Source organism: Eriocheir sinensis, chromosome 34, assembly GCF_024679095.1.
Source record: "Eriocheir sinensis breed Jianghai 21 chromosome 34, ASM2467909v1, whole genome shotgun sequence".
Lineage (NCBI taxonomy): Eukaryota > Metazoa > Arthropoda > Malacostraca > Decapoda > Varunidae > Eriocheir > Eriocheir sinensis.
Window position 1 is genome coordinate 17494799 of NC_066542.1, and position 13878 is coordinate 17508676.

Below are 13878 nucleotides of genomic sequence, written 5' to 3' on the forward strand. Positions count from 1 at the left end.
GATAGGTAAGAAAGAAGAGAAAAGAAAAGACTGAGGCAGCAAGGGGTAGAGGGAAAGAGGAAAGAAAGGAAGGAAAGAAGGGAGGGGGGAAATACTTGGAAGGGATAGAGGTTCAAAGAGAGGAGGAAAAGAAAGTGGAAGAGAGCAAGGGGTAGGAAAATACAGATAAGAAAGAAAGGAAAAAAAGAAGGCAAGATATAAAAGAGATATATAAGGGAAGGGGGAAAGACTTGGAATGGATAGAGGTTCAAAGAGAGGAGGGAAAGAAAGTGGAAGAGAACAAGGGCTAGGAAAATAGAGAGATAAGAAAGAAAGGAAAGAAAGAGGGCAAGATATAAAAGAGAGATATACTTAAAGAGAGGAACAGAGAGGTGAGGGCGGGTGCAGCGTCCAGCAGAAGGGCGAGGCAGGTTCTTCAGCTTGGATGCCCGCCAGACGAGAACCGCCGCCAATGTGACACAAGCTTGACAACGCTAAATAAAGTCGCGTGTATAACTCCTCCCAGAGACAGAAGCGAAGGTCTGTTGAAGGGCGGAGGGGAAACAGAAGCAGCTAGTGATGGATCTATACAAGGAAATGAGGAAGGGAAGGGAGGAAGGAGGGAACGAGGGATGGGAAGGGAAAGGGAGGAGCGAAAAGGGTGTTGCGTGTCTGTGTTCATGGGTGTAGCGATGAGAGAGAGAGAGAGAGAGAGAGAGAGAGAGAGAGAGAGATTGTTAATAAAAGAAGTGAACGGGAGACGGACGACCCTGATTAGATTTATACGGATATTTTTCGTTTGTTAGTTCCTCTTGTTCTCTGCCCTGCTTTGTGTGCCATTACTTTCTCTCTCTCTCTCTCCTAACAAATGTCGTTTAAAGAATGAAATTTATATTTGTAGAGAAACTGCATGAAACTTGAGCTCATTCCGTCAGGTGAGAAATGTGAACGTAATTACTGCCAAACCGGCTTGCGAAAAAGAAAGACAGAGAAAAAGAACGAAAAATCCCAAGGCAAAATAGTGAAAACTGCATTTCTCGTTTCCTTTTTTTTTCCTTTTCACTCACGTCTTGTTTTACTCTTGTAAGTGAAAGGAAGGGAAGGGACCTTGATGTTTTTTTTTTTTTCTGAGGTGCGGGAAAGATCAGATGAGGTATTCTAGGTATTCATAAATGATTGAAAAGATAGGTTGTATAAATTCGTTTACGTTAAAGTTTCAGACGTACACGAAGGCCCACACACACAGACACACACACACACACACAGGATACTGAGTAATAGTAATAGAGATAAAGAAGACACGAAAGAATGTAAAGCAAGGGAGAGTTTACTTCAAGCAGATACGATGCACACCTTTCCCGGCCTGAACACGTGTGCCGAAACGCAGGTAAACGGGAGGGGAAGAGGAGGAGAAAGGTGAGGTGTGAAGGGATAGGGAGAGGAGAGGAAAGGAGTCTGTGGAGGATGACAAAGCGCTTCGCAAACAATGGTAGGCAGCGCAAAGTGACCAGCATGAGGGGAAAGCCGAGCGTGAGGAGGAAAAATGATAATAAAGTCAGAAAAATGCTCATTAAATGTTCGTCTTAAGGTGGTGGGTTGATTCCGCATGTGTGCGTGTGTGGGAGGGAAGACAAGGGGGGGTCGATGTCCGGCTTTGTGGCATGGAAGATGGTTGTAAAGGTTTGAATTCCACTCAAAGAGATGGTTAGAACTTTCGTTTGCTCACCTTTGTCTTATCACCAAAGGCCTTGAAAGAATGTATATAGAAAAAATTTGGAAGGTTGAAGTCTTCGTTTTTCTATTCAACATAAGGAAACTTTAGGAATATACTCAAAATAAGATAATTCGTACGTTTGTTTAAGCCTTTGCACTTGTTAAGGTCAAATATTATTTTTTGAGCTATTGAAGATTGTGATCATGGACCTTTTAGATGATTATGAATTCGGTCGTGTCTTCCAACGTGATAGGCAGAAACTCAGAAGGAGGGGAAGAAGAAAGCATGAGTAGTAAGGAAAAACCGGTACGTACTGTTTTATGGGTCTTTTCATCTTTCAATTTTCTGTCTGTCTCACCAAGATATTTCTTATGACCCGAGTATTCCCCTAAACCCGCAATCAGTGTCTTTATCAGGCTTCTCGCTCGTACTACTAACCGCTATTTGTTCCCGCAGGTCGTAACACCCGTCTGGCTGTGATATTATTCTCTTGTCAAACTCCACCTCCATCTCTTTCTTGTTTCTCTGTCGCGGTCATTCCTGTATCTCATATTCGATGTCATTTTCTCCTCGTTCGTGTCCAGTTCAAAGTTAGTGAACTGGTCTCTGTTCATTGCAGTTCGGAGGGATTGCCTCTTCAACGGCCCCTCCTCTTGGTACTCTTAGGGTTGGTTGTGCTGCCTTCTCTTCACTGCCTTCGAACGTTTGGACCAGAATTCTTGAATGTAATATTTAATTTCTTCCCTTCTGTTTATGTTTTCTAATTGTAGTTCACTAAGAATATTTTCTTTGTATGGTTGGCTAAATAAATCGCATTTGTTTCTATTTTCTTCGTATAAACTGCAATATAATAAAAAATATTGTAGATATTCTATTTCTGCCCCGCATTCCTTACAAGTTGTATCACCGTTATGAAATCTGTTTCTATCATTGAGAGCAACCATGTTGGCTCCACACCTGAAAAATGTCACTGATGAGGGCTGGTTGTCCATTACATCCTTGACGAGGACACTGCTGGCCACACAGTAGTCAGTTAGACTTTTTCTGCCTCTTGCTGTCCATGTATACGTTCCCTCACACTCTGTCATAGCATTTAACATTGTTAAATCATAATTATCCATCTCCTCCAATATAATTTCATCATTTTTATCTAGTGGTTGTTCTCCCAGAAAACCAACATGTCCATTCAAATCTCCCAGCATTATCAGTTTTTTTTTTATGTTTTCTTCCACCGTCAGCTCCTCTTCTATACGTTTCTTTATTTTTCTGTTTCTCTCACCCTCATTCACCGACATATAGAATAATATTAGTTCCATGGTTTATCTCAACATGTTAAAACAGTCACGTGCATGACGTCCGGGTGTTTCGCAGGTTTTTTGTATATTTCCAATTTGTTTCCATTATACAAAGTCATTAATCCTTCCCCTTTTCTGTCATTTACCTCCCTAAAACTTTCCACCTTGTTTAATTCTTTTGTTAATACATATTTATCAAATTTTTGTTGTGTCTCTGTGACACATACTGTATCCAAATAATTTTCTATTAGATTTTCCACCTCTACTAATTTAGATTTACTAAGCCCTTGTATATTAATCAACTTCATATTGTATTTACTAATTACCTGTGTGTTTTCTCTTTATGATTATATGTGCTACTTGTGTTTTCCTCTTTTCCCTATTCACGGGAAATTGCTTTCCTCTCATGAGTTTACCGTCCCTGATGTACCAGCCCAGTTCTCCATTAATTCTCTTTTCAAGTAACTTTTCATACAAAATCATATTTTCCCTCCTTTCTTTCTGAGTCAAGTCCTTCTGATATGACTAAAGGGGCTATTACACTGGGCAAATTTTCCGAGGATCTTGTCATAAAATCGTCGATTTTTGCCTACGTGAACACGCTACCGTCGTCTTCCCATCACACTTGCCCCGCACTCTCTCAGCGTTCCGTGGTCTCAACCGACGCATTTTCACAAGTATGGCTGACGTCCCTGTTTCCACCCCCGTTTTCACTGCTTTAACTCTAGTGACTCTCAATTTACAGAAGCAACGGAAAAAGAAAAGAATGTGGAGGCGGCAATGGCTTGCAAGAAGAGAGGAGGGCAGTGAACTGATGCAGTTGTTGCAAGAATTCGTCTAGAAGACGAAGAATGCGTGTCCCGTATTTTCTCAATTAAAGTGACCTCGGAGGCCTTGCTCCAGGCAACAACACTCATAGCTGAGCGAATGTATAGGGACAGTAGGGTGTAGCTTCTTCCTCTTCTTCATATGTTTCTTGTTATTGCTGATGATGATGATTGTGAATACCGTCGTCCTTCGGTGAAATCAACCGTAGCTACGGAAGATCGTGGACACGTCAGAAAACCATGGAAATGAGAACCACGCCAGCGGAAATCGTGCTTTGACTGAAGATCCACGGAAAATTTGCCAGTGTAATAGCCCCTCAAGTCATCTCCTCCTCCTCCTGCTCCTCTTCCTCCTCCTCTTCCTCTTCCTCCTCCTCTTCCTCTTCCTCTTCTTTCTCCTCCCCCTCCTCCTCCCTTTCCTCCTCCTCCTCCTCCTCCTCCCTCTCCCCCTCCTCCTCCCCCTCCTCCTCCTCCTCCTCCTCCTCTTTCTCTTCTTTCTCCTACCCCTCCTCCTCCTCCTCCTCCAGAAGATTGGTCTCTTGGCACCGAGCCCTGGATGCCTTCTCTTGGGTGGTGCCTCAGAGAGAAGGGGAGGGAAGGGCAAAGGAGGAGGAGGAGGAGGAGGCGAAGGAAGAGGCGGGGGAGGGATGGAGGGGGTTCGAGGTTACTCCGCTCGGCCGTTATCTTGTGTCCAGGTGGAAGGCAGGAAGGTCACGGTTGGTTGGAAGGTCATTTTTCAGAGCACGGGGTCAGAGTTCATCGCGTGTTCTCGCTGACCGCTGGCGTAACTTCCTACCGGCACGGAGGAGAGAGATTTTACCTATAAATGGAGTCTTCTATTTATGTAAGCCCGTCAAGAAAGTGTTATCATATCCCGGACCATTGAGAAGAGGATTTATTTATCACTTTGTTCTGTTTAGCAAAGTCTGTCAAGAAAATATCCTTCTCCAGAATATGAAGGAGAAAAGATGTATGTATTAATGTATTTTATGTATTAAAGTCAGCCTGGAAAGTGAAATTCAACCCAAGAACATGAGGGAGAAAAAGATGTATGTATTAATGTATTCTTCCATTTAGTAGTAAGCTAAGAAAATGATATCCTACCCCAGGCCTTGAAGGAGAAAAGGATGTATGTGTTAATGTATTCTTCTGTCGAGTAAAGTCAGTCAAGAAAATTATATCCCACCAAAGGACATTAAGGATGAAGGAATTTATCTATCAGTGTATTCTGCTATTCAGTAAAGGCATCCAAGAAAGTGTTTTCCCACCCTGTATCATGAAGCAAAAAGAAAAAATTCTCTCTCTCTCTCTCTCTCTCTCTCTCTCTCTCTCTCTCTCTCTCTCTCTCTCTCTCGAATAGAAAGCTCGTAAGAAAAGGCGTATTAAATAGAATTACGATAAAACCTAAGCGAAAAAAGAGACCCCCAAAAATAACAAAGAAAAAAAAAAAAGACATATGAAAGAGAGAAAGAAAAGTTACGGGACCGCCTCGCGCATGCCGACATATTTCACTTCATCCTTATTGTTATCACTTCCCCGCGCTCGGCAGGTCTTCCGGAATCTCTGTGATGATAATTTGCGACCACGACTACACGCTCGCCGAACGCACGCCCCGACCCGCTCCAGTGACCCCCGATTCCGCCCTCACGACCTCGCCCTCTCGCCGTTCTGTAGCTGCGTCAGGGGGCGAGAGGAACGCATTAAAATCTGCCCGAAGTGACCCCGCCAAAAGAAGACGAGAGAGGGAGGAATGGAAAGGAATGCTGGAAAGGGGAGATAAATAAAACTTGGGGCACGGGAGGGAGGGAGAGAAAGGGTGAAGAGGGGAGATAAATAAAGTAAAGTTGGAGGAAGGAGAGGTAAGGAGAGGAAAGATGAAAAAGAGGAGAATATAAAAGTAAAGTTGGGGGTATAGGAGGGGGAGAGGAAGGCTGAAAAAGGGAGGTAAGTAAAGTTGGAGTATAGGAGAGGGAGAAGAAGGAAGGATGAAAAAGGGGAGAATAGAAAAGCAAAGTTGGGGGTATAGATAGGGGAGAATAAGGGTGAAAAGGGGAGAGAAATAAAGTTAGGGGCACTGAAGGGAAGGAGAGGAAAGGGTGAGAAAAGGGAGACAAGTAAAGCAAAGTTGGGGAAGGGAGGGTAAGGACAGGAAGGGTGAGAAGTGGAGACAAAGTTAAGGGCAGGGGAGGGAGGGAAAGGGAGGGTGAAAAGTGGAAACAAAATAGTTTTGGGTAAAGGAGGAAGGGAGAGGAAGGCTTAAAAAAGGGAGACAATAGAGTTGGGAGAAGGCGAGAGAGGGAGAGGAATACTGGAAAGAGGAGACCAGTAAATTTTGGGGGGATACACTATAGGTGCGCGTGGCCTCGGTGCTCATCTCCGTCGCATTAGCCCTTGAGCCTGTGGTGGGTATGAAATATTTAGTGACTTAAATGTTGTCAGTGCTTCGTGGAGACAGTGGAGAGAGGAGATTGTGGTGGTTGTGGGTGTATAAGTGGAGGCTGGTTTGGTTGATTCTGGTGGTGGTGGTTGTGGTAGGCGTGTTGACTTGACATTGCTACCAGAAGAAGAAGAAGAAGAAGAAGCGGGTGTTGGTGTTTATATCTCCTGCTTTTTTCGGTTCCTCCCTTATCATGTTTTCGCTTTTTTTTCCTCCTCCTCTCCCCTCCTCCTCCTTTCCCCTCCTCCTCATTCTCCTGCGACTTGTCTTCTCCATTTGTTGTTCTTCCTCCTCTTTCTCCATCTCCTTCATTTCCTCTTTTCAATTAACCTCTCCACTATTCTCTCTTCTCCTCCTTCTCCTTTCTGCTCTTTGACTTTTCATTACTGCGCCACCTCATTTTCATACCGTCTCTCTCTCTCTCTCTCTCTCTCTCTCTCTTTTTCAGTTGATCTGCTCGCTCATTTTTTTTTTTTTCGATTATCACTACCCCCTTTTTCTTTCTTGCCCTCCTCCTCCTCCTCCTCCTCCTCCATCATCTCTCTTTCTCTGTTTCTCCTTTCTCCTCCGTCTTCTCTTGCGGTATAATGTTTTTCGGTAGCAGCGTGCAGAGCGGGTTCACCACCACCACCACTGGTACCACTACCGCCGTCACTGTTGTTTCGCTGTTTCTCATCCTCCGCTCACGACGTAGGGAAGGAGCCTTGTTCTGCGCGAGGGAGAGCTTATTGGCTTGTGATTTACAGCGCTGGTACCTCCGTGTTTGTGTTCAGTTCGCTTGCCCTCGCTCGCCCCCGCTTCCTCGCTTCCCCGCCCTCCTCTCCCTCGCCTCCGCCTCCGACTCCACCCCCGCCTCCATGCACAACACGTACGCACGCACACATGCATATTCATGGGCGGAAACACGTCAGGGGCGGGTACACACACACACACACACACACACACACACACACACACACACACACACACACACACACACACACACACACACACACACACACACACACACGCACACACGTAGCTCGTCAGTTGATAAGTAAAGTCCTTCATGTCCTCCTCCTTCACCTTCTTCACCTCCTCCTTCCGTGCACCGATAACGCCACCAGGTACACGCCCCTCCCCCCCTCACCCTCCACAAGCACACCTGCGGCAGCTCACCTTTGCCTGTCGCTGTAAACTCGGCTAACACATTGTCTCGATAATTGCCTCCTGAAGGTGGCGGCGGCCTTAAGGGGCGTGAAGGGCGGCCCCCGAAATAACGCTTGGAGGAGAGAGAGACAAAGGAGGAGGAGGAGAAGGAGATATAGTTAGAGAAGGAGACAAAGGAGGAGGAGAAGGTAACAAAGAGAGTGAGAGAGAGAGAGGAGGGAAAGGAGGAGACATTGTTAGATAGCGTGGAGAAAAAGAAGAGAGGGAGGAAAGAAGAGGGAGAGGGGGAGGAGGAGAGTTTGAGGAAGAAGTAGGGAGAGGAGGAAATGGGGAGAGACAAGTAGAGAGGGGGATGAAGAATTGAAGGAATAAGAGCAGGAGAGAAGAGTTAAGAGGGCTACGGGCGAAGAGTGAGGAGGAAAGGGGGGTGGTGGGGAGAGGTCATGTAAAAGAAGGTATATTATTGCACCCACTTCACTTATTTTAATCTACATTTCACCTTTACACCTTTATAGACGGAGAGTGGCAGCGTCCAGGTAGAAGAGAAGATAGGCAAGAGTCACCGTCTATCGCCCACTTTGACCCAATTAGTTTAAGGAGTCTTTATCTCACAATCATGGACGCGGGTCAGGCGGAAGAAAGGGCCATCAATTTCCCAGCCGTTCACGTCTCTGTTAACTCCGGGCCGTAACTCACCTCTCGCCTGCCACTTAGCGCTCTGGTGCAGCATCCCGAGTCGCTCTGATGCATGCCTCCTCCTCCTCTTCTACCCATCTCTTCCTCGTTCTCCTGCTCCACCTTAATTACTATGTAGTCGCCTAGTCGTATGCCTCCTCTACTTCTACTCCTCTCTTTCTCTTTGTTCTCCTACATTTCTAGTCACCTAAATGCATGCCTCTTACTCCCGACGAAGGCTATTCTTAACTCCTACTCCTCTTTCTCTTCCTCCACCTTGATCTCCTTCTCTAACAGTTTCTACCATTCCGGACGATGGCGATTCTTACCTCCCGGTCCTTCTTCTCCTCATACTCCTTCCTCCAACTCCTTAATCTCTTTCTAGCGGTCTTTATGTAGTTGAGGTCACGCTGGGGTCACGGGGAATCAGGGGAAGGGCTGGGGGAGGTAAAGAATGCATTGTAGGTGATGGAGATGAAGCGATTGAAGGAGAAGAGCGAGGAGAGGAGGATGCTGATAAGTGGAGAGGCAGGGATCGTAGGTTATAAGCGAAGGAAAGGAGTTTGATTAATTGGCGTTTATCGCAGGTGATGTTGAATAGATTGCCACGTGCGGTGTGTGAGAAGAGATTTTGAGGTTAATAATGGTGCGAGCAACGAGAGAGAGAGAGAGGGAGAGAGAGAGGGAGAGGGAGGAGTGGAAACATGGCTGGTTCGTTATTGATATTTTAACTTTGATATTATTCCGATAGCGTGCAGGACCTGTCTGTGTATATTCTCTCTCTCTCTCTCTCTCTCTCTCTCTCTCTCTCTCTCTCTCTCTCTCTCTCTCTCTCCGTTTTTTTTTCTCTCTGGGTATTAAGTGTCTTCTTGCGTGTGTGCGTGTGTGTGTTCTTTTTGGTGTGAGGGCGGGGCACGCAGACCAAAGAGGAGGAAGAAAAATGTTAGAAGAAAAGTCAGGTGAAGAGAAGAAAGAAAGAAGGTATGAAGGGAATGAGGAGGACTGGAAAGAGGGAAGAAAGGAAGGAAGAAAGGAAGGGATAAAAGGGAGGAACAAAAGCAGGAAGAAAGGAATGAGGGAAATAGAGGGAAGAAGGAAGGAAGGAAGGAATAAGTTAAAGAAAAGGGAAGGAAGGAAGGAAGGAAGGCAGAAAGAAAGTCTTCGAAATGTAAAAGAGAGGAAGAAAAAGATAAAGCCCCAAATTTAAGATCTCGTAGAAAATGTGGAAGTGAAAGAATGAAAACAAACAAGAACGGAAAAGGAGCCAGGCAAAGAAAAAAAAAAAGGTCGTTGAAAGAAAACGTTTAACAAGTCTTACGGGTCAAGAAACAGAGATCGAGGAGGGGGCACTGACCTATTCTCTGAAAGTGGTGGTGGTGGTGGTCTTGTTTCGCAAGCGGCATTTCCTCTTATCTAAAATTCTGACGATCTGAGTGAGAAAACCGAAAGAAAACGGACACTCCTTCTGGCCAAGTCGGGGTTACAGGAGCGGATCATATGAAGTAAAGGGGCCACTGACTTATTTTCTGGAAGTGGTGGTCGTGTATCTCAAGCAATGTTTCCTCTTATTCAAAACACTGACGACCTAAGAGAAGCGAGAGAAAACGGACACTCCTTCTGGCCAAGTCGCGGTTACAGGAGCGGTTACCTGAAGGGGGCACTGACCTATTTTCTGGAAGTATAAGTGGTGGTCGTGGTTTTCTAGCGCCATTTCCTCTTTTCCAAAACTCTGACGACCTAACTTAGAAAAGCGAAAGAAAACGAACACTCCCTTCTGGGCCAAGTCGTGGTTATAGAGGCGGATCAGTTGACTCGGAGGGGGCACTGAACTATTTTCTGGAAGTGGTGGTTATCGTATTTCTGAAGTGATATTTTTTCATAACCAACACACTTACGGCAGAATTAAGAGAGCCGGAAGAAAACGAACACTTCTCTGAGCCAATCAAAACATTAGACGCAAAGGGAATGGAGGGAAAGGATAGTAGGAAGAAAAAAAGGGTGAAACAAAAGTAGGAAGAAGAGCGAGAAGAAAGCTCTAGAGGAGAAAGGAAGAAAGGAATGGACGGAAAAGGAAGAAAGGAAGGAAGGGAAAAGGAAGAAAGGAAGGAACGGAAAAGGAAGAAAGGATTGATTGATGGAAGGAACGAAAAAGGAAGAAAGAAAGGAACGGAAAAGGAAGAAAGGTGAGACGGAAGCTTAAGAGAAAGAAAGGAAGGAAGGAAAGAAAGATAGAAGAAATTAAGGAAAGAAGGAGGGAATGGGTAAGGCTTGGGGAGAAGGTGAGAGGAAGGGGTAGAGGGTGACCAAGGGCTCCGGGGGTGAGGGGGAAGACAATGGAGGCTGAGAGTGACCTTGCTTGGGGGTCAGGCCACGAAACCAAGGCGGGGAACTCGTCCTGGCATGGAGCCGTTGACCTTGGCGACTTGGAAAGCAGAGTGCGGAGGAGGAGGTTAGGGTGTGGGGGTCAGGGGGGTGAGGGGAGAGGAGGGGATGGGAGAGAGAAAGGTTAGGGAAGGGAGGGGAGGGTAGGGAGGGGAAGGTAAAGGAGGGGAGGGGAGGAGAGAGTAAAGGGTTGGGTTGGGCTGGGCGGGTTACAAAGGGTGACAGGTCAGAGAGATAGAGTGAGTGGGGGAGGGAGAGAGAGAGAGAGAGAGAGAGAGAGAGAGAGAGAGAGAGAGAGAGGGAGAGGGAGAGGGAGAGGGAGAGGCAGAGGGAGACAGAGAGAGGCAAGAATCTTAACTCCCAAATCCCGTTTCCTATCCTTTAGTATAATTTACAGACTGAGGAAAGGAAAGAAGGAAGTGTCGAAGTGAAGGAGTAAACAGGAAAAAGGATAAACACGATAGAAGAGAAGAGGGTGATAAGACTGCTTCTCTCTTTGACTATTTCCCCTTCCTGAATCATCCAGTCAGTCAGTCAGTCAACCAGTCAGTCAGTCAATCAGTCAACCAGGGATATACGGACATGATATACGGCGCAAGCATCTTTCTTTCCGAACTCATGATGAATATTAACAACTCGCATATTACACGTATTAAAAAAGATCTCAGTCACGCCCCAGAGGGATAACCACGGCCGAGGGGAGATATATGGCCCTCTAAGTCTTGGCGGCCACATTTCGGGTGTAAAATATGATTGGCCCGAGATGAACGGTTTCTCTGCTCCGGCGCAAGTAGGGCAGCGCGGTGATCTATGAGTGGCGGCCGATCTATAGCCTTGGCATGGGAGGGGAAGGTAGGGAGAAGGAGGTAAAAGGAAAGAAAGGAACGAAGGAAGGAAAAATAGGAGGAGCAAAAGAAGTATGAAGAAAGGAGAGAGGAAAATAGAGGGAGGAAGGAAGCTTGGAAGAAAGAGTTAGAGAAAAGGGAAGGAAGGAAGAAAGGATAGAGGGAAATAGAGGGAGGGAGAAAACTTGGAAGAAAGAGTTACAGTTAGAGAACAGGAAATGAAGGAATGAAGGAAGAAAGAAAGGAAAGAGGGAAATAGAGGGACGAAGGAAGCTTGGAAGGAATGGGTTAGAGAAAAGGGAGGGAAGGAAGGAAGGAAGGAAGGAAGAAAAAAAAAGAATGAAAGAAAGGAAGAAAGTAGAAAAAAGGGAAGAACGAAGAACGAATGAAGAAAGGAAAGAGGGAAATAGAGAGAGGAAGGAAGCTAGGTAGGAATAAATTAAAGAAAAGAAAAGGGAAGGAAGGAAGGAAGGGAGGCAGCCAAAAAGAAAATAAGGAAATAAGAAAAAAAGAGATAGAGAAAACCCTAATGTGGAGGTGAAAGAAAGCAAGCAAACAAGAACGAAAAAAGGAGTTGCCGTAAAAGGGGAAGGGGGAAGGGGATAAGAGGAGGGGAAGATAAGGTTGCTGAGACTGGAAAAGGGAGGGGAAAGGAGGTAAGAAGGGAAGGTAATGTTGCCGTGGGAGTGGAAGAGAGAGGGAAAGGAGTTAAGAGGGAAAGGTAAGGATGCTGCGAGAGGGGAAAAGGGGGAAAAGGAGGTAAGAAGGGATAGATAAGGTTGCCGTGAAGGGAAGGGGGGGGGGGGGGCAGAAGAAGGCAAGAAAGCATGGAAAAGGAGGTACAGTAGAGGGTAAAGGATTGATTTAGTTAGGATGTGTGTAGTGGATTGGGATGAGGTGGAGATGGTGATGGTGGGAGGAAGAACAGTCAAGTCTTCCTCCTCCTCCTCCTCCTCCTCCTCCTCCTCCTCCTCCTCCTCCTCCTCCTCCTCCTCCTTTTCCCCTTCTCATTACTTCGCTGTTGCATCCCATGACTTGTTAATTTCGCGGTGCTAATTATCTATGGACGGCATAATTATCTCGCTCGAAAACACGCGCTTGAAGTCGTTATTAATTCTCGTTGCGGTGAGCGAGTACACATTTTTCCTTGCTCTAATTTTTTTTCTTCTGGTTCTTAATGTGTTTCTTTTGCCTCTCGCTCTTACATCTGTGGTCTAGACTCTAGGTGGATGGGTAAAGGGTTATAAGGAAGATATGCTAACCAGATATTGGGTTTTAAGATAGCATGTCAAAGGAACCCGAAATTTGTACCCAAGAAAGTAAAGAAAAACGTATCTTATTGTATTTCTTCAGAGCTGCTCCTCGCCGCCTCAGACCTGGGAAAGAACTCAAATTTATTACGTGTAGATTTATTTTCCTAATTTTTTTACGCTATTATTCTCACTGCGCGGGGAGGTGAGGGGCATATTTTTAGGTGTGTGGGGGGGGGGGGGAGAAGGGAGGGTTGTTGGGCGCCTGTGTGTGTGTGTGTGTGTGTGTGTGTGTGTGTGTGTGTGTGTGTGTGTGTGTGTGTGTGTGTGTGTGTGTGTGTGTGTGTGTCCGGAACAAATGGCCACACATAGGAAGCAACGAACACACACACACACACACACACACACACACACACACACACACACACGCACACGCGCACACACTTCTCCCAGGTATTTTGGTGACCCGAGGAGCATAACACACCATGGCGCCACCTCCTCTCTCACTCAGACGACTCTTTTTGAGCTTCAGTTTGGTGGCCACGAGGGGGCGTTGAAAAAGACGGTCCTTGGCCACTGGTATATATGCTTAGGAAGGGCAACTAACGGGAGAGGAGGAGGAGGAGGAGGAGGAGGGACAGCGGTGTTGGGTGTGGCCGAGGGTGGGTTGAATGCGCGCCAGAGGGACATTTGCAACAGTGACGAGGCAACATTGAAACATCTTTGCGCTCCCCACCACCTTCAGCGTCCCCCCCTTCTCCTCCTCCTCCTCCTCCTCCTCCTCCTCCTCCACTGTACCCTTTTCACGCACTCCCCTTCCTCCTCCACCTTCCTCTGCCTTTCCACACATCCACCCACACACAGATAAATAGTTCCTCTTTTTCTCTTTTCTTTCCCTTTTTTTCTTGTTTATTTTTCCATTTTTTTCTCATTCTTCTTTCCTTTTTTTTTCGTTTCCTTTCTGCTCGTTTCTTTTTTTTACTGTTCGGGTCTTTATTTTCAACTTTCTTTTTTCAGTCTTTTGTCTCTTTGTTCTGCTCTCTCTCTCTCTCTCTCTCTCTCTCTCTCTCTCTCTCTCTCTCTTCTAAATCATTCACAGTCATATATTTAAAAAGATTAATTCATGAAAACGCTTGCATGAGAAGGGGAGGCGAAGGCAAAGGCAAAGGAGGAGGAGGAGGAGAAGAAGGAGGTGGAGGAGGAGGAGGAGGAGGAGGAGGAGGAGGAGGAGGAGGAGGAACTCATTGGGATGCTGATAGATTTTGGTTTGACACGCGGAAGAAGGAGGGTGTGGCTCTTTTACACTCTCTCTCTCTCTCTCTCTC

General features: G+C 46.1%; 1 protein-coding gene across 4 annotated transcripts in view; it reads left to right on the plus strand.

The window, feature by feature from the left end:
* LOC127007164 (uncharacterized) overlaps positions 1-13878 on the plus strand; it is a 78308-nt gene that overhangs the window by 44212 nt on the left and 20218 nt on the right. Inside the window, exon 4 of one of the 4 annotated variants that reach the window (XM_050877877.1) lies at positions 3734-4207. The exons of 2 other annotated variants lie outside the window; for them this stretch is intronic. In XM_050877877.1, coding sequence (XP_050733834.1) covers positions 3734-3803 — 70 coding nt within the window. In that variant the 3' untranslated portion in view covers positions 3804-4207. Of the gene's footprint in view, positions 1-2312; positions 2519-3733; positions 4208-13878 lie in introns of those variants that run through there. One more of the 4 variants, XM_050877876.1, reaches the window with a different exon arrangement.